General features: G+C 51.0%; 8 protein-coding genes across 8 annotated transcripts; 6 read left to right on the forward strand and 2 right to left on the reverse strand.

The window, feature by feature from the left end:
* Positions 1-637: 637 nt before the first annotated feature.
* Positions 638-4,202, forward strand: CC1G_12185 (vacuolar protein sorting-associated protein 35; the record flags this gene model as incomplete). The annotated part of the gene is made up of 9 exons (XM_001828472.2): positions 638-742; positions 810-906; positions 960-1,266; positions 1,320-1,611; positions 1,660-2,318; positions 2,368-2,911; positions 2,966-3,553; positions 3,611-3,760; positions 3,816-4,202. 9 exons carry the CDS (start codon positions 638-640, stop codon positions 4,086-4,088), a joined length of 3,015 nt encoding a protein of 1,004 aa, XP_001828524.2. The 3' UTR covers positions 4,089-4,202.
* A 114-nt stretch (positions 4,203-4,316) lies between these two features.
* On the reverse strand, positions 4,317-5,909 carry CC1G_12186 (membrane transporter; the record flags this gene model as incomplete). The annotated part of the gene is made up of 3 exons (XM_001828473.1): positions 4,317-5,431; positions 5,482-5,623; positions 5,682-5,909. 3 exons carry the CDS (start codon positions 5,907-5,909, stop codon positions 4,317-4,319), a joined length of 1,485 nt encoding a protein of 494 aa, XP_001828525.1.
* Positions 5,910-6,426: 517 nt separating this feature from the next.
* Positions 6,427-7,619, forward strand: CC1G_12187 (bcp1; the record flags this gene model as incomplete). Its single annotated transcript, XM_001828474.1, has 5 exons — positions 6,427-6,481; positions 6,545-6,768; positions 6,824-7,039; positions 7,096-7,329; positions 7,395-7,619. 5 exons carry the CDS (start codon positions 6,427-6,429, stop codon positions 7,617-7,619), a joined length of 954 nt encoding a protein of 317 aa, XP_001828526.1.
* An 817-nt stretch (positions 7,620-8,436) lies between these two features.
* Positions 8,437-9,662, forward strand: CC1G_13615 (hypothetical protein). Its single transcript, XM_002912036.1, has 8 exons — positions 8,437-8,586; positions 8,641-8,702; positions 8,770-8,875; positions 8,951-8,993; positions 9,053-9,110; positions 9,179-9,196; positions 9,258-9,293; positions 9,410-9,662. The coding sequence occupies exons 1-8, from the start codon at positions 8,444-8,446 to the stop codon at positions 9,580-9,582; spliced, it is 639 nt and encodes a 212-aa protein (XP_002912082.1). The 5' UTR covers positions 8,437-8,443; the 3' UTR covers positions 9,583-9,662.
* An 820-nt stretch (positions 9,663-10,482) lies between these two features.
* On the forward strand, positions 10,483-11,786 carry CC1G_12188 (hypothetical protein; the record flags this gene model as incomplete). The annotated part of the gene is made up of 10 exons (XM_001828475.2): positions 10,483-10,625; positions 10,679-10,734; positions 10,799-10,907; positions 10,976-11,018; positions 11,073-11,130; positions 11,216-11,233; positions 11,288-11,323; positions 11,435-11,601; positions 11,676-11,696; positions 11,751-11,786. The coding sequence occupies 10 exons, from the start codon at positions 10,483-10,485 to the stop codon at positions 11,784-11,786; spliced, it is 687 nt and encodes a 228-aa protein (XP_001828527.2).
* A 1,422-nt stretch (positions 11,787-13,208) lies between these two features.
* Positions 13,209-14,142, forward strand: CC1G_12189 (hypothetical protein; the record flags this gene model as incomplete). Its single annotated transcript, XM_001828476.1, has 3 exons — positions 13,209-13,558; positions 13,644-13,917; positions 13,969-14,142. 3 exons carry the CDS (start codon positions 13,209-13,211, stop codon positions 14,140-14,142), a joined length of 798 nt encoding a protein of 265 aa, XP_001828528.1.
* A 188-nt stretch (positions 14,143-14,330) lies between these two features.
* CC1G_12190 (nucleoporin-interacting protein NIC96) lies at positions 14,331-17,380 on the reverse strand (the record flags this gene model as incomplete). Its single annotated transcript, XM_001828477.1, has 10 exons — positions 14,331-14,453; positions 14,507-14,701; positions 14,753-15,127; positions 15,181-15,443; positions 15,493-15,616; positions 15,664-15,813; positions 15,863-16,573; positions 16,624-16,776; positions 16,825-17,164; positions 17,214-17,380. 10 exons carry the CDS (start codon positions 17,378-17,380, stop codon positions 14,331-14,333), a joined length of 2,601 nt encoding a protein of 866 aa, XP_001828529.1.
* Positions 17,381-17,509: 129 nt separating this feature from the next.
* CC1G_12191 (chromatin remodeling complex subunit) lies at positions 17,510-20,562 on the forward strand (the record flags this gene model as incomplete). The annotated part of the gene is made up of 14 exons (XM_001828478.2): positions 17,510-17,815; positions 17,870-17,978; positions 18,030-18,231; positions 18,290-18,389; positions 18,451-18,675; positions 18,726-18,806; positions 18,868-18,984; positions 19,038-19,079; positions 19,138-19,326; positions 19,403-19,553; positions 19,606-19,655; positions 19,698-19,905; positions 19,980-20,134; positions 20,201-20,562. The coding sequence occupies 14 exons, from the start codon at positions 17,510-17,512 to the stop codon at positions 20,462-20,464; spliced, it is 2,199 nt and encodes a 732-aa protein (XP_001828530.1). The 3' UTR covers positions 20,465-20,562.
* Between the last annotated feature and the right edge of the window lie 5 nt (positions 20,563-20,567).

Consider the following 20,567-nt stretch of genomic DNA (forward strand, 5'->3'; position numbering starts at 1 on the left):
TCCCGGACTGTGGTGGTTAAGGGAAAAGGAGGGAGGAAGACACGTTCCCGGTCACTGTGAGGAGGTCATTGCCTGAAAGAGACGTGGCAAGTATGACATGTGTGTTTGCCAATGCCCTGCAATCCAAATAACCCCGGATCACTCTCTTGCTTCCGTTCCGAGGCGGGCTCCCCGAAGCGGTTACGCGTTCAGGAAGACACACGTTCAAGGAGCCGTGGAACTTGATACAAATACCGTTTGGAGTCGAGTATTTACTCACGAGGACCGCCTCGTCTACGTTGCCTAGAAGTTTGTCGAGGTTGCTTCCCAGAAACGCGAGGGATACGGTAGGCACGGCATTCGAAAAACTGGCTTGTAGTTCCTGCCAGTAAACTTTTGTTGCATTATCCAAATGGCCCTATTGAGCGCCAAACAGCCCAGCTATCTGCCCGGTACGACGAGAGGTACGACGAGGCAAAGGGCGGCAAGAGCGGAGATCAAAAACTGTCTTAATGAGGAAAGGCTGACTAATCGCTGACCACGGGTCGCCCAGAGAGACAGGCATCAGGCGGACAGAACTTAGCGCCTTTAACCACATTTCGTCGTAACGAACTCGACAGCTGCTGGACGCCTTTCGACACCGTCTGCAGCGAACACGATGGCGACGACAACACAACACCCAGTGCCGCCGGAGGAGGGAAAGCTCCTCAGCGAGGCCTTGAGCACTGTCAAGGTTCAAGTTCAGCAGATGAAGCGCCATCTCGTACGCAACCCTCCTGTTTACCTTTATTCTTTCATGGACTTAGTTTCGATGAATTATCGTTGTATAGGAACTGGACCAGCTTATGGACGCGCTGAAGAGTGCGAGTCTTATGTTGGCAGAGCTCCGGACGTCGTCGTTATCACCTAAACAGTATTATGAACTCTGTGAGTTGTTGAACGATTGCCAAATCGCTTTGAACTGATGTTTGGCGGGATAGATATGGCCATCTTCGACGCTCTAAGATACCTCTCCAATTATCTATATGACGCGCACACCTCTGGACGACATAGCCTACCGGAACTCTACGAATTGGTGCAATATGCCGGTAACATTGTCCCGCGGTTGTACTTGATGATCACAATTGGGTCGGTGTACATGTCAGTTCCGGATGCGCAGGTCAAGGAGGTTATGAAGGATATGTTGGAGATGTCCAGGGGTGTGTTGAACCCTGTGAGAGGGTTGTTCTTGAGGCACTATCTCAGTGGCCAGACCAGAGATCATTTACCCGTTGGGAACGTACCTGGGTATGTCCTCTGTCCGCAGTCCACCGCAAGGGTTACTCATTGTCGCCATTCAGACCTGCGGGATGTCTACAGGACTCGATCGAGTTCTTGCTCAGCAACTTTATCGAGATGAACAAGCTTTGGGTCCGGTTGCAGCACCAGGGTCACTCCAGAGATCGCGAGAAGCGCGAGATGGAACGCCGCGAGTTGAGGATTTTGGTTGGAACGAATTTGGTGCGGTTAAGTCAGTTGGATGGGGTGGATTTGGATTTGTATCAGAAGACTATCCTCCCAAGTATCCTGGAGCAGGTGGTGAACTGCAAGGATGTGATTGCTCAGGAGTATCTTATGGAGGTCGTCATTCAGGTGCGATTTCTCTTTGTTCTGTTATATTATATACCAACTAGATTGCAGGTCTTCTCCGACGAGTTCCACCTGCACACTCTCGGCCCATTCCTCTCGGCGACCGCCCAACTCCACCCCAAAGTCAACATCAAACAAATCGTCATCGCCTTGATCGACCGGCTCGCCCTTTACGCGTCGCGCGAAGCCGAGAACGAGGACCCTGAGGAGACCAAGAGGCAGGAAGAGGCTGCGGCGAAGAGGTTAGCTGAGAAAGTCAAGTTGCAGAAAGCCAAGGCGAGGGAACAGAGGTGGGCTACGTCACCCCCTACTTCGCCGACGACAGCACCAGAGGCGAATGCGTGGGCTTCGGAGGTGGCGTCGCCTACGAGTCCCCGGACCACCGAGAGCTTCGAGGAGGCAGGAGAAAGCGAGAAGGAGAAGGTCAATGAGGAGCCAGCCACGCCATCGACTGAGCCGAAGGGCAAGGAGAAGGAAGGTTCCCCCACGAGAAAGTTCAGAGGTATTCCGGAGAATGTGCCTCTGTTCGAGGTCTTCTGGAAGCAGGTTGTCGACCTCATCAAGGCCCGCCCCGATCTTTCCATTCAAGACATTACAGCTCTACTTGTTTCCTTGACCAACCTATCCGTCAGCTGCTACCCCGACCGTCTAGAATACGTGGATCAAATTCTCGGATTTGCTGCGGACAAGATCAAGGAGTTCAAGGATAGGTTTGTGCGCCAGTTTACCTTTTCAGGCTGATTGCTGATTATCCATTAGTCCCGACCTCCACGCCCAGCAAACAACGGCGAATCTCGCAGCGCTACTGGTATCACCCATTAACTCTTACCAGTCCGTCCTCACTCTCCTTGCCATCCCCAACTACGGCCCGCTCCTCTCCCGACAATTGTTCTCCACCCGCCGTTCCATCGCACACTCCCTCGTTTCGTCCGTCCTCAAGAACGAGACTATTGTTGAAACACCCGAAGATGTTGATGGCGTTCTCGACCTTTGCCATGTCCTCATCAAAGACCAATCCGATGTTAACACCAACCTGCCGCCACCTAACGGTCAACCTGGTAGTCGCGAAATCCGACGACAAGGACCATTCTTCTTGGAGAGGGAGGAGATGGCTGAGGAACAGGGATGGGTTGCTAGGATGGTTCATTTGTTCAGGGCCGAGAGTCTGGATGTTCAGTTTGAGTTGTTGCAGACTGCGAGGAGACACTTCGATATGGGTGGGGAGAGGATGAAGTTTACGTTCCCTGCGTTGATCACTGCCTCTATCAAGTTGTGCAGGAGGTACAAGCTTCGGGAGAGTGTGGTATGTGCCATCTCGCCTTGAGTCATTTTCTATCCAATTACTTATGTGGTGTAGGAAACGGATTGGCAGGGCAAAGTGTCGACTATCCTCAAGTTTGTACGGCAACTCACCTCCATTCTTGCCACCCAAGTCGAAGCACCAAGCATCGCCCTCCGTCTATTCCTCCTCGCCGCCCAGATCGCCGATGAATGCGGGTTCGAAGACCTCGCTTATGACTTTTACGTGCAAGCCTTTAGCGTCTATGAGGATTCGATATCTGAATCTCGAGCGCAGTTGCAAGCTATTACACTGATCATTGGTACGCTGGCGGGTGCCAAAGTGTTTGGAGTGGATAATTATGACACGTTGATCACGAAGGCTGCGCTGCATGGAGCAAAGCTTTTGAAGAAGAGTCATCAGGCTACTGCTGTGGGCCTTGCTAGTCACTTGTGGTGGCAGCAGGCCAACCAGTTTGGAGCTGCTGAGACTGTGGTTGTTAAGGCTCCGACGCCGCCTGGGGAAAAGGCGAAGGAGGATGGGAAGGAGGAGGGTAAAGAGAAAGAGGGCAAGGAGAAGGATGGGGAGAAGGCTAAGAAGGAGGAGAAAGAGAAGAAGGAAAAGGATGAAGTGAAGGAGAGGGAGGTTGAGACTAGTCCTAAAGCCGTGAGTTTTGTTTCTCTGTCTTGGCTTGTTACTTGTTGACCTAACGCTTGCGAATAGTTCCCTCATCAAGATGGCAAACGCGTCCTAGAGTGCCTACAGAAAGCCTTGCGAATTGCAAATTCTGCGATTGAGGAGATTGTCACTATTCAACTATACTGCGATACCCTAGACCAATACCTATACTACCTCGATTGCGGAACACCTGCGGTGCGTTTTATGATTTCCTTTGCCTTCTGTGCGACCCTGACCGGACTTTTGATAGGTGGCGCCCAAGTTCGTCAACAGCCTCGTCGAATTGATCACCTCCAGCATCGACAACATCTCGTCTCCCGACGTCCACCCATCGCAGCGCGCTCCACCAGGTCTCATTGAAGGTGTCCAGACGCCCGAGATGATCACACGGCATTTCAGGAATACCCTTATCCATATACAGAACAGGAAGAATGCGGCTATGGATGGTGAACCCGGTATTGATCCTAGATGGGACGATGTCGATGTCGTGGGTGCTGTTTTGAAGATGGGCATTGGGAGGTAGTGGCAAGAGGGTTTCTTCTGGCCACTGTTTGTTGTCGATGGAGGGTGGTTACCCGCTCCTGCTTTATATTCTCACTTTTTGTGTTTCGTGTAGTGTACTTTTACCTATTTCACATTCCCTTCCTTCCTTCTGTTTTTGTGATTGTTTATTTCTTTTTTGGAATTTTATATCCTTTCTATCCCGTCTAATCCTAGGTGTCGAGGAGGGGAAGGCGGGCGTGGGGTGCCTCTATCCAGTCTTGGCCTTGAGGTCTCTCCAGAGGACGAGGTACATGACTCCTCCGAATCCTACAATTGCGATTTGGATTCCGAGGTAGTTTGGCATTCCGATCTTCACACCTGCGCCTCCTAGAACTGCTCCTGTGACACGTCCTGTGTAGTTGCTGTACTGGATGGCCATGCTCACGCCTGTTACCCATTCGTCTGGCAGCTGTTTTGATAGTAAACTGAGAGTGCAGGTGCTGGCGAGATTGAATCCCAGAGCTACCAAGAACCAACACACGAAGAAAGGCCCGAAACTGACTTTGTCGGTTTTGATTAGAATGAGCATGATCAAGAGACCTGCCAATCCGAGGCTGGTGCCTGTAGCGAGGGTGGTTCGGTCTTGGAACTTTCGTGCGTACCGGACGTTGAGAAGGAGGAAGGGGAGGGTGCATATCCCGCCTAGGGCGATGAAGTTTCCGGCTTGGAAAGGGGAGTATCCGAGCGCGATGGCGGAGTAGACGGGGATATTTGATTCCCATGCTCCGAGGATGTTGAAGCAGGTCATGGCGAACCAACACATGCAGGCAGTTACGCCCCATTGGCGCCAGGAGAGGTCACGCCATGATGGGGGAGGTGGAGGAGGAGTGGGGGAACGAGAGGTTGGTTGGGAGAGGGTGGGGAGTTCGATGCCTGTGGTTGGTATGGGTGTGGATGTTGGGGGCGGGGTTGTGGAACGGGATGGGGCAGGGCGTGGTGGGGCGTCCTCGAATAACCAGTTGCTGAGCGGCCAGAATAGACACCAGGCTCCGGCCATGATCCATCCTGGGCTTGTGTACCCGTTAAACACGCGATTCCCGAACCCGATTTTGTGAAGCACTCCGCCAAGGAAAGGACCCGCTGAGAACCCGAAAGCCTGGCCGAGGACTAACCAACTAGCTAAAGTGGTTCGTCTGCGGATTCCAACGATTCGAGGGTCTGCGCAGTATCGTTTGTGGTACATGAAGCAGATGAAGGAGAAGCCGGTGATGCATCTGCCGATGAGGATGAGGTAGAGGAAGTTGGCGCGGTAGGCGAGGCCGTAGGTTATGTTTCCGAGGATGGCGCAGAGGTAGGCGAATTGGAAGCAACCGTTGTAGCGTCCTGGAAAGGTGTGTTAGAGGGAGATAGGCGTTGGTGACGGAGAGAAGAACCTTTGTCGAGTCGGGTGGTGACGAGGAGAGCGAGGCCAGAGAAAACGGTTGGGATACCGATAGTTAGACCAGAAAAGGTCGCGGTACCGCCCAGGTGTTCTGCATAGGCGCTTGCAGATGAGACAATGATGAAGAAAGTGACCTAGAGGATACCACTTTCAGCCCCTATCGCCCCGGTGCTACGCTGGCAGGGCACACACCTGGAATAAAGCATTCCCAAATATGACGACGAACAGCGAGCGACGACTAGGCAGCTTGAACTCGTCTGAAGCGCTCGCCTCGACCCTTCCAATTGATGGTTCGCTCCTTGTAACCTCCTGCACAAATGTGGTTTGTAGCGACTTTCCGAGGTCTATGGCACTGGAACGGTGACTGGGCTGGTTGTCATCGTGGCGGATATAGTCCACCACTGTGGTGGGGAGAGACATCAGGAGGCAATTAGTGGTTGGAAATGCATATGCCGTGCTTAAAAGTATTCTCCTGAGTCATCCAACAGGTCCAGGAGGAAACCCGAAAGATCCTTGTGCACAACGGATACGGGGTGCCGGTTTTCCGAACCTGAGGGTATTGCTCCAACAGTCGCAATTTTTACAAGTGAACATTAAGAGATTGTTCGGAGGTTCCTCTCTGTCTGGTGACTGTGAGGTTGGTTAACCAGTAAGTATTTTCGTGCGGGGATTGGAATTCTCCGTTGTGCATACGCCCGCTTCCCCAGGAGGTCTGCGACATTCGCTATGTCTAGTGGTCGGAAAAGGTACAGAATGACATCCAATATGAACCATGAATGAGCCCCAAAGGTCAAGCTTACAGTTGGCGACACGGTGGTGGTGGTGGTGAAAGGTGCAATAGCCGCCAGCGCTAAATGCCATCAAATTGATCAGAAAAGGATACCAAATAATCGATTCCTTCTTGTCCCTTTCCTCCACCGCAAACTTGACCCAAACGATGGGAAAACGATCCCAAGTCTCCGACAACGAAGATTCTAGCTCGGAAACAGCAAGTATCTTCATTGAAACTCGTGGTTGTCCCAGGAATTAACCTAAAATTTGCTACCAGTCTCTAGTCGATGTTTCTTTCGACTTTTTCTCTCCAAACTCATCGGTGGACTACCAAGCTATCAAAAGGCTTTTACAACAGCTATTCGGCAGAGATGCTGAACTGTTCAACTTGCATGAACTAACAGAACTGATATTAGAGCAGGACTATATTGGTTCGACTATCAAGACGGATGGCGAGGAGAGCGATCCGTATGCCCTGCTGACTGTTTTGAATATGCATCTACATCATGTGCGTGTTTCTTTATCTCTTTTCTGGTTTCTGAGAATTGAATTGAAGTCGTTAGCAACACCCATCTATGAAAGCTCTGGCACAGTACTGCCTATCAAAAAGCCAGGAAGAATCATCTTCCTCCTTGCACGCCGAACTCCAATCCCTCTTCTCCCAATCCGAAAAGCACATCGGTCTCGTCATCTGTGAACGCCTGATCAATATGCCTGTTGAAGTCGTCCCTCCACTGTATAACATGCTCAGAGACGAAGTTCGCAACTCGATCGCTGCAGTGCGCCCTCCGTCGTTATCTTATCGTCAGACCTTTCAACTGACGGCTTTGAGCAGAACCTACCCTTCAAATTCTCGCATCTCCTGTTCATTTCCCGGACATACCACTTATCTCTTGAGGAGGAGTCAATTTTGGAGAATACCCTGCCTGCGTCACAAGCTCGGAAGAAGAAAACTAGGACCAAGAGGCAGAGGCCCGAAGGCACGGATGGGACTGGCAAGTTTGGGGATGCTGGACGACCGGAGGATGGGATTTATAGTTTCCATGCAGAGGATGCGTTGCTTAGCTCGGTGCGTGCTCCCTTTGCGTACAGCTTTCGGGCTGATACTGACCTCGAGCGCAACCCTCCTACCAGCTTGGCTCGCATACACTGAACTACAAGTATACGACACCCCCGCCAGAGACTCACCAAGAGAAGCGAGGGAAGGATGCATTTGGGTTGGATGTGAGGGGGAGGATGATCCTCGTACCGATGGACATCAAGAGTCCGTCTTCGGATGCGATGGAGACGGATGGGACGCAGGATGCCTGGGATGTCATTGCGGAGCAGATGATGAAGGTTTATGGGGTGTCGTCCTAATCCCTCGAACTTGAGGGGCTGGGACTGGGTGTGAGAGAAGTCAGGGAGTGGACAGACCTTCTCGGGAATGTGCTTGATCAAACAGAACTCTGATCGTCTAGCAGTGATTACAACTATACCACAGGCTTTGGAAGGTGCTGATTACCTCCAATGTACCCGCTGATGGCTGGTCAGACGTCGGAACTTCTGGTCGAAGGTGGGATGGTCCCCTAAGGAAGGGAGCGCGCTGTCGGCTTGGGCTCGAGAAGGCACAGTTGGATTCTAAACTGGGGGGAGCAAGTACAACGAGGCCTGAGTACAGGATCACCAGGTACGGTATCGTGGGGAAGCCGACGAACAGTGGTAAAGTGAAACGCGAAGAGATAAGAGGCTATATTCTCACAGCTCAGCCTAATCCCAGACATTCACGACTGGGATTTCATGGCTTCGATTGACATTTGATTCCGTATAAGCACCGATGGAACCAGAACTCGTGAAATAGCGATATCAAGCTTCAGCCATAATTGAGCCTAAGGGATGGCAAGCTATGCTGCGCAAGATGCTTCTCATTTCTCCAGGGTTTACACGCTTGCCTTGTCCGAGATCCCCAGCGGGCGCTCCTGCGGCCATTAGACTGCAAAGATTCTCTCGTGACTTTGATGGGCGCTTAAGCGAAGGCTTCTGATGTGTTCCTCCAGACCGTTGGAAGAAATCGGTGTTTCACTTGGACAGGCTCGGGGAATACTGAGGGCTACACCTGGAAATTCTAGGCGAGTCGAAATGGTATTTAAGATCCCAGTAGATACTGATGGAATTTGGCACCTGTCCTCACTCAATCCTCAGAAATGGCCGTCGAGGGACTGAGATTCTGCAGTTATCTACTCTTCGTCTCTCTATTGAGCATTTTATCCGCTGCACTCTCAAACCCGCATATACGTGCTCTGTCAACCGAGGAGGACGTCAACATTCCTCCTGCGGGAGTGATCATGTAACAGACTTTACTACTGTGCCTGTGGGTTTAATTTGATCCCCATGTCGATAGTGACGGAATCACGACTTTGGGACATGGCTGTGATCCAGCTTTCACTTGGTCTGAGGTAGATGGTACGTTCCTTCTCTCAATCTTGAAGGCAAAACAGCAACGTTTGGCTGACCATTTATTTTTCAGAAGAAACCATGGTCGCCACGGTTCATTTGCCACGCAGCCAACTGGAATTTGGGCCTGGAATCCATGCAAACTTGACGAGGGTGCATTGTAACGTTGGTTTTTCTATTTGGTGGGTCTTTTTTGGCGGTGGCTTTGAAACCGTGCTTTGGACGATATCGACTGAATTTGCTTCGACGGTCGGAAGGAAACCGAAGGGCTGGACATATGGTGTTCAGAGTATCGATGTGGTTCGTCCTGTCCCCTGTCTGTATCATGGTATGCCTAATAATGACGAATGACATTATAGACTGGGTATTTCAAGCTTGATGAAGGAGTGCGGGCGCGTATTCAGGGTGACTACTATTGTGGGTAATGTCAGTCCGCTGAAGAAGGGTTGTACCGCTTACTACCTAGTACCGGATGGCACTTCTAGTTTCCTCGGGACCGTCTTGTGCGTATCAAGCACTCGAGAATCTGCCCCTTCCATAAGCTAATGGGTGTTGAAATTGCAGCTTCGAATCACGGGACTGTTGTGGGCCCTTTCCCCCGTACGTCCGGATCCGGCTTTCCGCGTGCGGCGTCACTTCGATCGCCTGGGCCTTTCCTATGACCCTTCATGCGGATTGTTGAACCTACAGTAGCGCTAACCCTGCTTAATTTATAGACAGCCTTCATACTTATAGAGTGGAATTCCCGTTGTGGCATAGAGCTCTTGCCATGTGCTCGGAGGGCTCGCGAGTTACAACCCAGACGGCGATCAGGCTCATGGATATTGACGTTGGGAATTCTACTGGCGGAAGTGGATCTATTGGTATACCGCGCCATGTAAGTATTTGAAGAGTTTCTTTTCTGCCTCAGGCGCAACTGCGACGGATGATGGAATTTTTGTAAATTAGGTCGATGATGGCCTGACTCTGGTGAGGAATTTTGTTGTAGTTTGTGTTCGCGTCGTGAATCTGACCCTCGGATATGCAGACATACCGATTTGGGTGGCTGAAGAGATGCACATAGTGGATGGGATGAATTCGAGGACGGGTAGTTACACTGGTGTTGTGATGTATAGCACGAGCGGCAATACATTTTCTGTCCTTTATCTGGCAATATCTCCTACAGCGAGGCCATGCATAGAATGTTAAGAGAACGGGCACTGAAGGGGAGTGCTATAAAGTGTTCGCCTCCTTATACACCTCGATAAATTCGACTCTCTTTCCCCCAAGCCGGCACCGAGCTTTGCCGAAAGTCGACTAGTTTCGCCTCAATCCCCTGGTGCCAGCCTCTCTTCTCCCCTGGCATGAAGAGTGTTCAACAGCTGTTCTGAGATACAGGTCCATGTCCTGAATAATGTTCTTACGGCTAAGTCCTATCCAAGAATTGGGGACTGGAGGCTTCAGGGTTCTGAATGTTACTCGAGTTCAAGATTGAGGGTAGATGACAATCGATGCGGCGCAAAGTGCTTCTCATTTCTCCAGGAATTACACGCCTTACCTGTCCGAGATACCCGACGCGCGCTCCTGCGGTCATTCGACGGCAATGTCCTGGTGTGACCATGACGGGCGCTTAAAAGAAGCCCTCAAGTGTTTTGTTCTTGTATTTCTGCTGGATCTTGGGGAAATCTATGTCTCATATGGCATAATGCGTGTCTGTTGAAGATGGAGTCTGCATTTCTTGGGAAAGTTGAAAGGGTATTTAAGATCCCACCAGATGCTAATAAGTCGATCCTTCCCCAACCCTTCAGAAATGGCCGGTGTCGGACTGAGATTCTACCAATATCTCGCCTTCCTCTCTGTATTGAAACTTTTATCCATCGCACTTGCAGCACCGAATCTACAAACACAGTCAACAGAGGACGATGTCAACATTGCTCCTCTGGGAGTGAACGTGTAATGTTCTCGACTCCGTTGCCTGTGGATTTAGGCTGATCCCATGCCTATAGCACCGTTGTTACGACCTTTGGACCTGGGTGTAGTCCTGCTTGGCATGAGATGGATCGTACGTCCTTTTCTCGACCTTGAAAGGCAAATAGAAACCTCTGGCTGACGCTCTATCATTGCAGCGCAAACAAAGGCCGTCACTGTACACTTGCCAGACACCCAGATTGAATTCGGGCCTGGAATTCATCCAAATTCGTCGAGGATGCATTGTAGGGTCGATTTCTTGATTCAGTGAGTCCTCTTTGGTTTTGGACCGTGGTTTGGACAAGATTGAGTGAATTTGCTTCGACGACTGGAAGGAAACCCCAGGATTGGACGTATGGCATTCAGAGCATCGATGTGGTTTGTCCTGCCCCCCAGTCGGAGCATGGAATGCCTGATAACGCCATCGCATAGACTGGGTACTTCAAGTTGGATGAAGGAGTGCGTGCGTTCTTCTTGGGTGATTACTATTGTGAGTAATTTCAGTTCCCCGAAAGAAAGCTATCATCTATGTCGCTTACCGGTATGATACGTGGTGCTTTGAATGATACGTCTAGTTCCCTCGGACCCGTGGTGTGCGTTTCAACTGCTTTGAGAGCCCGCAGCTCCTTGAGCTAACAAACTTGCAGCTGTGGTTAATGAGGATTTTGATGGCCCTTTCTCCCGTACGTCCGGCTTTCCGCATCCCCGAGCATTGATGGGTTTTTCTTGCCCTGTGCCCTCCCCGCGCACTGCGGCTTAAGCCTACAATAGCGCTGACCTCGTGTAATCTATAGACAGCCTTTACACCTATAGCGTAAAATTTCCGTTGTGGCGTAGCACTCTTGCGTCGTGCTCGCCATCGGAAGCCTCACGAATTACGACCCAGACCTCGATCAGGCTCCGGGATATCGACGCTGGGAATTCGACCGGCGGAAGTGGTTCTGTTGGTATACCGCACCATGTACGTTTCTGAAGAGTCTTTTGTTCCAGAAAGGTCATGGAGATGGCTGATGGAAACTTTTTGTTGTAATTTAGCTCGATGACGGCCTTACTCTGGTGAGGAATTGTTTTTCGGTCTGTGTTTCCGTGTTGAATCTGAGCCTCGGACAGACATACCAATTTGGGTGGGTGAAATGTTTGGGGTAGATGGGATAAATTGGACGGCGAAGAGGAGGGCAGGGTGGTTTCATTGGTGATGAGGCATTGCTACAAGAACTAAAAAGGAAACCCCTTTTCAGTCGTTTAGTTACTTATGGAATAATTTCTCCTACTCCAAGGTCATACACGCGGTGGAAGGAGAACGGACTGCGAAGGTAAATGCCGTAAAGGGATCATCTTGTTCTACACCTCGACAAACTCAGATCTCCTTTCCCCTCAAGCCTCCTAGCTTCGCTGCCAGTCGACCAGCCTCGCCACGATCCCCTGGTGTCCATGTCTCCGCGGTAACGGCTAGTGTTTCGGTGTACCGACTGTAGACGAACAGCACACAGGACCGATCGGAGCAATGAACGGCGAGCTTCAACAGACATCGCAGCCGCATAATTGTTGACGTGGGCGTGAATGTCCCCCAGCGTTAGCAAACACCCCACCACGGATGTTGACGTCGCGAGGAGTCCGGAACACAGGACCACTCTCATTCTCGCAGTCATATGGTGACCCAGTCCGGGTTCTGTCACTGCTTCAATCAAACAGGGGAATTAATATCATACAGATCGCCGACATCTTCACTCCATCTTGCGCAACATTGCCCTGTTTCTTTACTCAGTGCGGTATCAAGGGTGGGTGAAAAAGATCCTCACCGATGTTGATAATATCTGTCCCAATTGATATACAGAGCAAAGGTAGACTTTACCCGCTTATTGGCTGTGCATACGCAGATAATACCGGGATGTGAGGGAGTTGGGTCAAGTTGGAATTAAGCGCCCGAACGTGATTTGAGTGCCTTGCCAGCGATTTTAATCGGAGCCCCAATACTCTTCTGTGGAAAGCTTAAGCTACTCGAAAGGATTCGGCACGTCAGACAGCGAACACCATGCAGGCTTCAAAGCCTGGGAAGATCTTCTCGCGCCTAATCTCTTCGATAAATGGGATAGAGGTTCTTGACATCGGTGGGGATCTTAGGAGGACTCGGAAGCGATTCTGACGAAAACAGAGGAGGGACACTGGCGTCAAACATGCAGGAAAGACATCTAGAACTTGTAGCCGGGCACTCCGATTAGAAGCAAAAACGGTGTCGGCCAAGAGGAGGAGCAGAGGCCCAAGGCTATCAGATGGCGAGAGTCCTGCTATCGATCCCTTTGGGAATGTAGTCAGACCTTTCCGACTAGTCATTAGAAATACCATGCCACTGTACTACGCTGTAATACCGGAGTCTCAAGGTTTGACAACCAACCAGCCTTTGCTCGTCAGTTCTAATCACATTCTCGGAAGGTTTCCTCAAACCATTTAACCACACGCTACTATTGTAGGCACTTGAATAAGCGCCAGAAACTTTGAGCAATTTTAAGCGGAGCCCGAATTGGGTGTGCAGGTTCTCCACTGGCTTGGCTGTTCAGTCTTCAACACACGATGAGCGGCCGACCTCTCGTCTCGTACGCAGATATCACAGAGCCATATGAGGCTCCCGAACCACCACCGCCGCCCAATACTGCCACCAATTCTAACCCACCACCCAAAAAACGGAAGAAATCCAACCAAAAGTCGAAAAACAGGGCGAACCAGCAGCCGTCGACCACAACGACTCAAAGTCGCGGAAGCAACAATGTCTCGGGCTTTGAAGAAAGTCGTGAGCTTACCCACGAAGAAATATGGGACGACTCGGCGCTCATAGACGCCTGGAACGCGGCGAATGAGGAGTATGAAGCGTTCCATGGATCAGGGCAAGGTTGGAAGCGACAGCCCGTTACAAAAGCACCTCTGTATGTTTTCTTTCTCCTTTTCGCGTTCTAACGCGCAAAAAACCTCAGCAACCATATCGGTACTTATGATCTTTTGTGATTGTAGGTGGTATAACATTCCTCCCTCTACGCAGACTCAAGGGTTCATACCTGCACAGGATACCAGTCATGGACAGAATGACGACGAACATGTCGTTGCCGATGAAGTGAATGGCGTTGAGGGGGACCATGGTCATGGATTGGAACCTCCACCTGCGCCAACGTATGACCCGACTGCACTGGGCTCGTTAGACTCTACTCCAATGGCCAGTCAAGATGAGGCGTTCTCGAGGGCTTTGAATGCGATGTACTGGAGTGGATACTGGACCGCTGTTTATCACGTACGTTTCCTTCTTTGTTGTCCTAGATTTGAACTGACTCTCTGGATTCAGTGTCATAGGAAGCTGACTCCTCAGCAACCGTCCTCGCAGGCTAAGCCTACTACAGCTGAAGATGCCGCGGAAGACATCGTTGAGGAAGCAGAACAAGAAGGACAGGACCAAGACGAAGAAATGGCCGACGATCAGGAGGAAGAATCCCCAGAATTTGTCACTACCCAAAGGTAGGCAAGCAACCCCCTACACTTTATATCTCCATGCAGACATACCGTCACAAGTATACCTACCCGTGTAATTATATGACACATACTCAATGCACTTTCGGGTTCGTAACACCCTTGCACGCCACGCAACATACAACAAACAGATAACTTCATCGTAAAGGTTGTCGTAAAGAAAATACAGATATGGAAGCCTTACAATGCAATCTCAACATCGAGTCTGGCAAGGTACGAATAAACATCGGGGGACATTCTGTACTTCAGAATACCGGCAAAGACCATCAAAGAACGCGACTTCTTCCTGACAGCGGCCAGGGTCTGCAACTGATGTTAGGGCCCGACATTACGACACAGTAGAAACAGCAACTCACCATTTGCCTCGTTGTATCGGCAACAGAAGCGTTCTTCGTCTTCTGGTGCACACCCGCGAGTGCGTCCATGGTAAGTGTGAGATACGTCTGCAGGTTCCTCTGCAATGACGGGTGGAGATCCTTGAACTCTTCCGCACGGCGCGTGGTCTTGGCGATGTCACCCGAAAGAGGGATCAGGTCCATAGACTCGATGATCTTGGGGAAGGTCAATATCCCATAAGCTGATATAATTGACGGGAGACTCACCTCCAAAGCAACATCAGGTTTGCCCGCATTCTTCGCCTCAACCGCCTCTCTAATCTTCAACAATTTGATCACCGCGTCTCGATCCTTTCCAACCGCCCTATTCGTCCTCTCATAATGCCTCAAAATCTCGCCCGCAGTCTTCTCAACCACCCTACTCTTCTCATCTGGAGAAGTCTGCGCGATGGTCTTTCCGAGTGCGTTGGCGAGGCAGGAGACGACAGTAGCGTAGTCTCCAGCGAGGTTGTAGAGTTTAATCGCTTCGGAGATGCGATCGTTTTCTTCAGAGTGGCGGGCTGCGCGGATGAGGATTTCTTGGTTGTACTCTTTGGAGTCGTGCAGGTGGAGGAGGGAGGCTCCTTGTTCGATGACACCGCTCTGTTCACCTCTTCAGTTGGTTTGGAAAAACCATTATGGGAAAGGCTACGTACGAATCGAGTACCGTCAGCTCTGAATCCCCCGACCAGTTCTTCCCATCCGGGTCCGCTGTTGGCGAGGACGATGATCCGCCTGGTGAGGTCCCATGCGCTTTCTACCTGTTCTCTACCGACTCCGTTTCCTTGGTCTGCGGATAGGCAGACGCAGTAGACGTATTGCAAAGCTTCCTTTGCGTCCATCTTGACGAACTGGCGGACATAGCGCCAGATCAGGGTCGACAGGCTGAGAGCGGGAGGCGAGGCGGGGGATAGGGTAACTGGCAGGGGAGTGTGAGCGAGAGAAAGGGAAGAAATGTGAAGACTTACGAGGAGACATATCGGAGGTCTCGGCGCGAGGTGGAACCCTCAATAAACCATGGTAGGCGAGCGCGATGGCGAGGTGGACGGCTTCAATTTCAGTTTCGGGGTGATCCCACAAAGCAGCGACAGCCTAACGAATGTAAGCAATGTATTAATCATCAAGAAGGAGCGACATACCCGTTCAAACTGTCCACACATAAGCAAGACACCAGCCCATACACCCCGTCTCGAATTGGGATGTCCCGGAGGTCCATCAAAGTGACGCTCGCCATACCCAAGCAGGACTTCGGTAAGGGTGCCCAAACCACCGTTCTCTTCCTCATCGAGCTGCAAGGGTACGTTAGCTGGGTGAGTCAATACGAAGGTGAAGACCCACCATGGAAAGCTGGAACCACAACCAATCTTCAGTGGTCGTCGTAACCTGCGGCACGCTCCTCCTGTTAGGTTCAATCTTGCCAATCAGCTTGTACAGTGCAAGTTTGAACGGATCGACTGTCGATGAATGGAGCATGTGGGCGTTGTACACCGCTTGGAGGTGGTCACGGTGGGGTTTCGGTAGCTTCCGATCCGTCGACTCGATCCATGTTCGGAAGTGGCCAATGAAACTTGGTTCGCGATGTTCAATTGCTTGCTGGAACTGGAGGGCCTCGTTGAGAGCTTCGCGGACATGTCCGGTTCGGACGAGGTAGAATAGTTTGGCCCAGATGGGTTGACCGGCGATAATCTCAATTCGATCCTCCCACTCCCCATTGCGGTAATACCTCACCAACAAGAAGGCTCGAACCTTATTGGCGACACTGGGATCACCACCAAGCTTGGCCTCAGCTGGTCTAGCCTGCACGGTTCGCTCCAACACGTCCCAGTATTGCTCCTCCAGAGCCTCCCGCGAGCCCTTTGCGATTTGTTGCCTCAATGCAGCAGCTTCCCTTGAATCGGAGTTGCCAAGATAAACACGCGCGTACTTGCGTTCAAACAGTGGCGTGTTGAGGATATGCGCCCCGGCGTGTTCGATAGGCGGGAGTGCGGGTGGTTCACTGGTGATTTTGGAGAGGACGTGGAAGTTTTGGGTCATTTGTATTGACCGTGTCTGTAGCAATGGTTAGGTGGGGTTGGTTGAATGGACGCGGAAAGACGAACGTCAGATGCGACAGCCAGGGAAGCGTCAATGAGTGCATGGACGATGGGGAAAGAGGTACCGCGAAGTCTGGCAGAGTTGAGTTCTGTGATAACCCTGTCGTAGGCCATCATCTTGCTTTGCATTTGCAGCGAAATGTTGGGACCAACACTCGACTATAACATGTTAGCATTCTATTTGTATTCCCAGCAGAAATAGCTTACCATGAGGCTGCTCTTCTGGTGCGTACTGGCCCTCAAGTCCGTCAAGGCACGATTGTCCCCACCGACCTTGCCGCCCAACTCTTCAAAGACACGCTTCTTTTTGATTTCCCAGTCGCGCTGAGAGCGTTCCTCCAAGACTCTGTAGAATTCCTCCTGAGTCTCTTTCCTTCCTTCTTCAATCGTTGAAATGAGATTCTGCTCGTGCGCGACACGGAGGTAGCCTGCAACATCGGTGTCTTGCAGAGGCTGTAACGGGGAGAATGTTGTTGCAGGGTTCAAGTGGGCAATGGAGTTGGACAATGCAGACACGTCGACATGGGCTTGCGCAAGAAGATAGTTCCTATACGACGTTCAATAGAAGAACATTATATTCAAGAGAAATCACATACGCTCTGTCTGCATCTGAAGACGACCCTGGTTGACGCGAAACCAAGCGTCTCGAAAGGGCCTCGATTTGATCAAGGGAGAGATTGACCGATGGGAGGTCAGGACGCGACAAATGCGACGTGAGCTCCTTGCTCGCCGTCAACAGCGACGAAAGGTCGGCGGAGGACATCGTTGAATATATGGTGGTGGTTGTGGTCAACGACGAAGGCGCGTCTTGTTTCTTGTTTGGCTCGTGGCCATCGCCATCAAACAGCGCACGCGCCCTTGAACTGATCCCGGACTTTGTCTTCAACGCACAATGCAGAACACATTCCATCTCCCAATCTACACACCGCCGTCGCTGCCCATCCAGGCAGAGTCTTACGACGTCCATCGCGAGAATGGGACGCCGTTGATCATTGATAATGGCGCTACGACCTTGCGCTGGGGGTTCGCGACATCCTCGACACCGTACACCGGTCCCAATGCTATCGCGAAATACAAGGAGAGGCGCACCAACAAGCCTCTTCTTCTTTTTGGAGAGGGGATTGACACTGAAAGTGGAGCTAGAGGCCAGGCGCGTACGCCTTGGGAAGGCGATGTCCTCCTCAACTTTGACGCCTTGGTAAACATTATCTTTCTGTGAATTGTATACAAGTTGATAATCTATGAGACTTAGGAAAACGCATTGGACTATACGTTTATTCATTTGGGAATTGATACTCCAACTGTAAACCATCCAGTGCTTATGTCTGAACGGTTGGCTACACCGTTACACTCCAGAGCTCGTGCGTGTTTCCTGTTCGTTCGATCGCTCAGGCAATAACGATTCCATTCAGTGACTTCTGAACTCATGTTCGAACTCTATTCTGTCCCGTCCCTTGCGTTCTGTGTGGATGGACTCATGTCGTTCTACCAGAACCATCGTCCACCGGCGGGTTCACCGTTTACTTCTGACGGCCTCGTGCTATCATTCAACACGGCATCTACATCTGTTATTCCAATGCTCAATGGAAAGGGTATCCTTAGTCATGCCAAGCGGTACATCACTCTGAGTCTCAACAACTCGACGTATTCATTTTCTAACCCTTTGGCGCAGAATACCATGGGGTGCTTCCCAGGCCTCCGAATACCTTCTCAAGCTCATCCAACTCAAGTATCCTGGTTTCCCAACCAAGATCACGACGAACCAAACAAACGTTAGTCTGTTGTCTTTCCCAACGAAATAAGCACCGCATTAACGACTCCCATACCACATAGTGGATGCTCCAAAACCACTGCGAATTCACATCCGACTTTCCGTCCCTTCTTCGAGACCTGAGGGATCCTATCAAACTCAAGGAATCTGAGCGGATTATACAATTCCCATTCGCTGCTCCAGTGCAGGAGGAAAAGACTGAAGAAGAACTGGCGAAGATTGCTGAGCGGAGGAAGGAACAGGGGAGGAAATTGCAGGAGATGGCTGCGAAAAGTCGGATGGAGAAGGTATGGCGCGTTGTGTATGTGTGTTCGGTGTTTTGACGTAGTGCGATTAGCTGGCGAAGAAGGAAGCGGATCTTCAGGCGTTGCTTGAGCTGAGAGAGTTGAGGAGTACTGAGAATAAACGGGATTGGGCTGTATGTTTCCTCCCTCTATTTCGTGGATTTGTTGAATTACTGATATGTCTCCTGTTCCCAGGCCAGACTAGAAGATGAGGGCTTCGATAATGATGCTGCTTTGGATGATACGATCAAGAAACTTGAAGCAGATTTGAAGAAGGCACGTCGGAAGGAAGGAGATGTTGACGAACCTATGGTACGTGTCTTGCCGTGCGTTCCGAAGAGTCTGTAACCAGAGCCTGTTTATAGGAAGAGCCGTCGTTCCCGTTAGTCGACATCCCAGATGCAGATGTGCGTACACCCCGTCAACCTATATGGCCATATGTTTCTCATGCACACTGTTCCACAGCTAGACGAGGACCAACTCAAAGAGAAGAGGAAGCAGAAGCTCATGAAAGCAGGTTGGGAAGCCCGTATGCGTGCACGCAAGGAGAAAGAGCGCGAGCGGGAAGAGAAAGCCAGGGAGGAGCAGCGCGAAGAGGAGGAACGGCAGGCCGATCTAGATGGATGGGCGAGAAATCTAAGGCAGCAGCAGGAGGTGGGTAACTTTCAATCTATCTTACATGGGAACAGGCGTATATTAGAGGTTACGCTTTACTTTTGGTGTGCTGTAGGCTTTGATGACGAAGATCAAGGACCGGAATAGGCGCAAGGCTGCGTTGAGCGACCGGAAGAGTGCGGCGGCTCAGGCGAGGATGAAGAATATCGCCAATCTTGCTGCAGATGATACGGGGGCTCCGAGGAAGAAACGAAGAGCAAATGGCGGTACGTGGTTTGCTGTCGCTTTTTATGCATGTTGCTGATATGCAAGGTACAGAGGATATGTTTGGAGCAGATGACGCGGATTGGCAGATTTATCGTAAAATCGTACGTCGGTCCCTTCTCTACATTACACATACTATCTTGTAGGAGTTAACTTTCGTTCACTGCGGAAAGAATACAGCAGCACCTTCATCGGACGAAGAAGACGACCTTACGCAGCTCCAGATCATCGAGCAAAAGCTCTTAGCCCATGATCCAACGTTCACGGATCAGCATACACATGCGTTTTTGACGACGCAGAGGTCTGCTCTGCTTTCTGCTTTCTTGCCGTTCTATGAAGAGGGGGATGTTGAAGGTAGGTTGTGTGCCGTATTGCCCTGATGTCACTGCATGCCCTGTCACTAACACCTAGCCCTCTCCTCATCATAGGCCACACCCGCATCCACCTTAGCACAGAACGTTGGCGCGTGCCCGAGACGTACTTTTCCCCGGGGATGGCTGGGATCGACACCGCAGGGCTTGGTGAAGTGATCCAGAATATCCTGGCTCGGTTCTCTGAAGCAGAGAAAGCTCGGCTTGTAGGGGTGCGTTTCCGTTCTCCACGCCCATTGCAGCCCTCCATTTGAGCTAACGTCGATTCTTAACACTAGAACATATTCCTAACTGGCTCTCCCTCCCAACTCCCCGGGCTGTCTACGCGGTTGCACTCTTCCGTTCGACCGATCCTCCCGCCTGAGATGCCGATTGAAATTGTGAAAGCTGCTAACCCGAGTCTGGATGCGTGGAGGGGTATGGCGGCGTTTAGTTTGACGGAGGAGTTTAGGACTGTTGGGGTCACGAAGGCTCAGTATGAAGAGCATGGACCGGAGAGGATTAAGAGGTGGTGGGGGTCTAATTGGAATGGAAGTATCTAGAGGTTTGATTGGGGCCATACCTTTCTCGCCCTGGTGTTGAGTCTCCGTATCTTGTATTGTATCCAGTGCTCTGATCATCATATGGGAAGACCTCAACACACAT

This window comes from Coprinopsis cinerea (genome assembly GCF_000182895.1).
Source record: "Coprinopsis cinerea okayama7#130 chromosome 1 map unlocalized cont3.1, whole genome shotgun sequence".
Lineage (NCBI taxonomy): Eukaryota > Fungi > Basidiomycota > Agaricomycetes > Agaricales > Psathyrellaceae > Coprinopsis > Coprinopsis cinerea.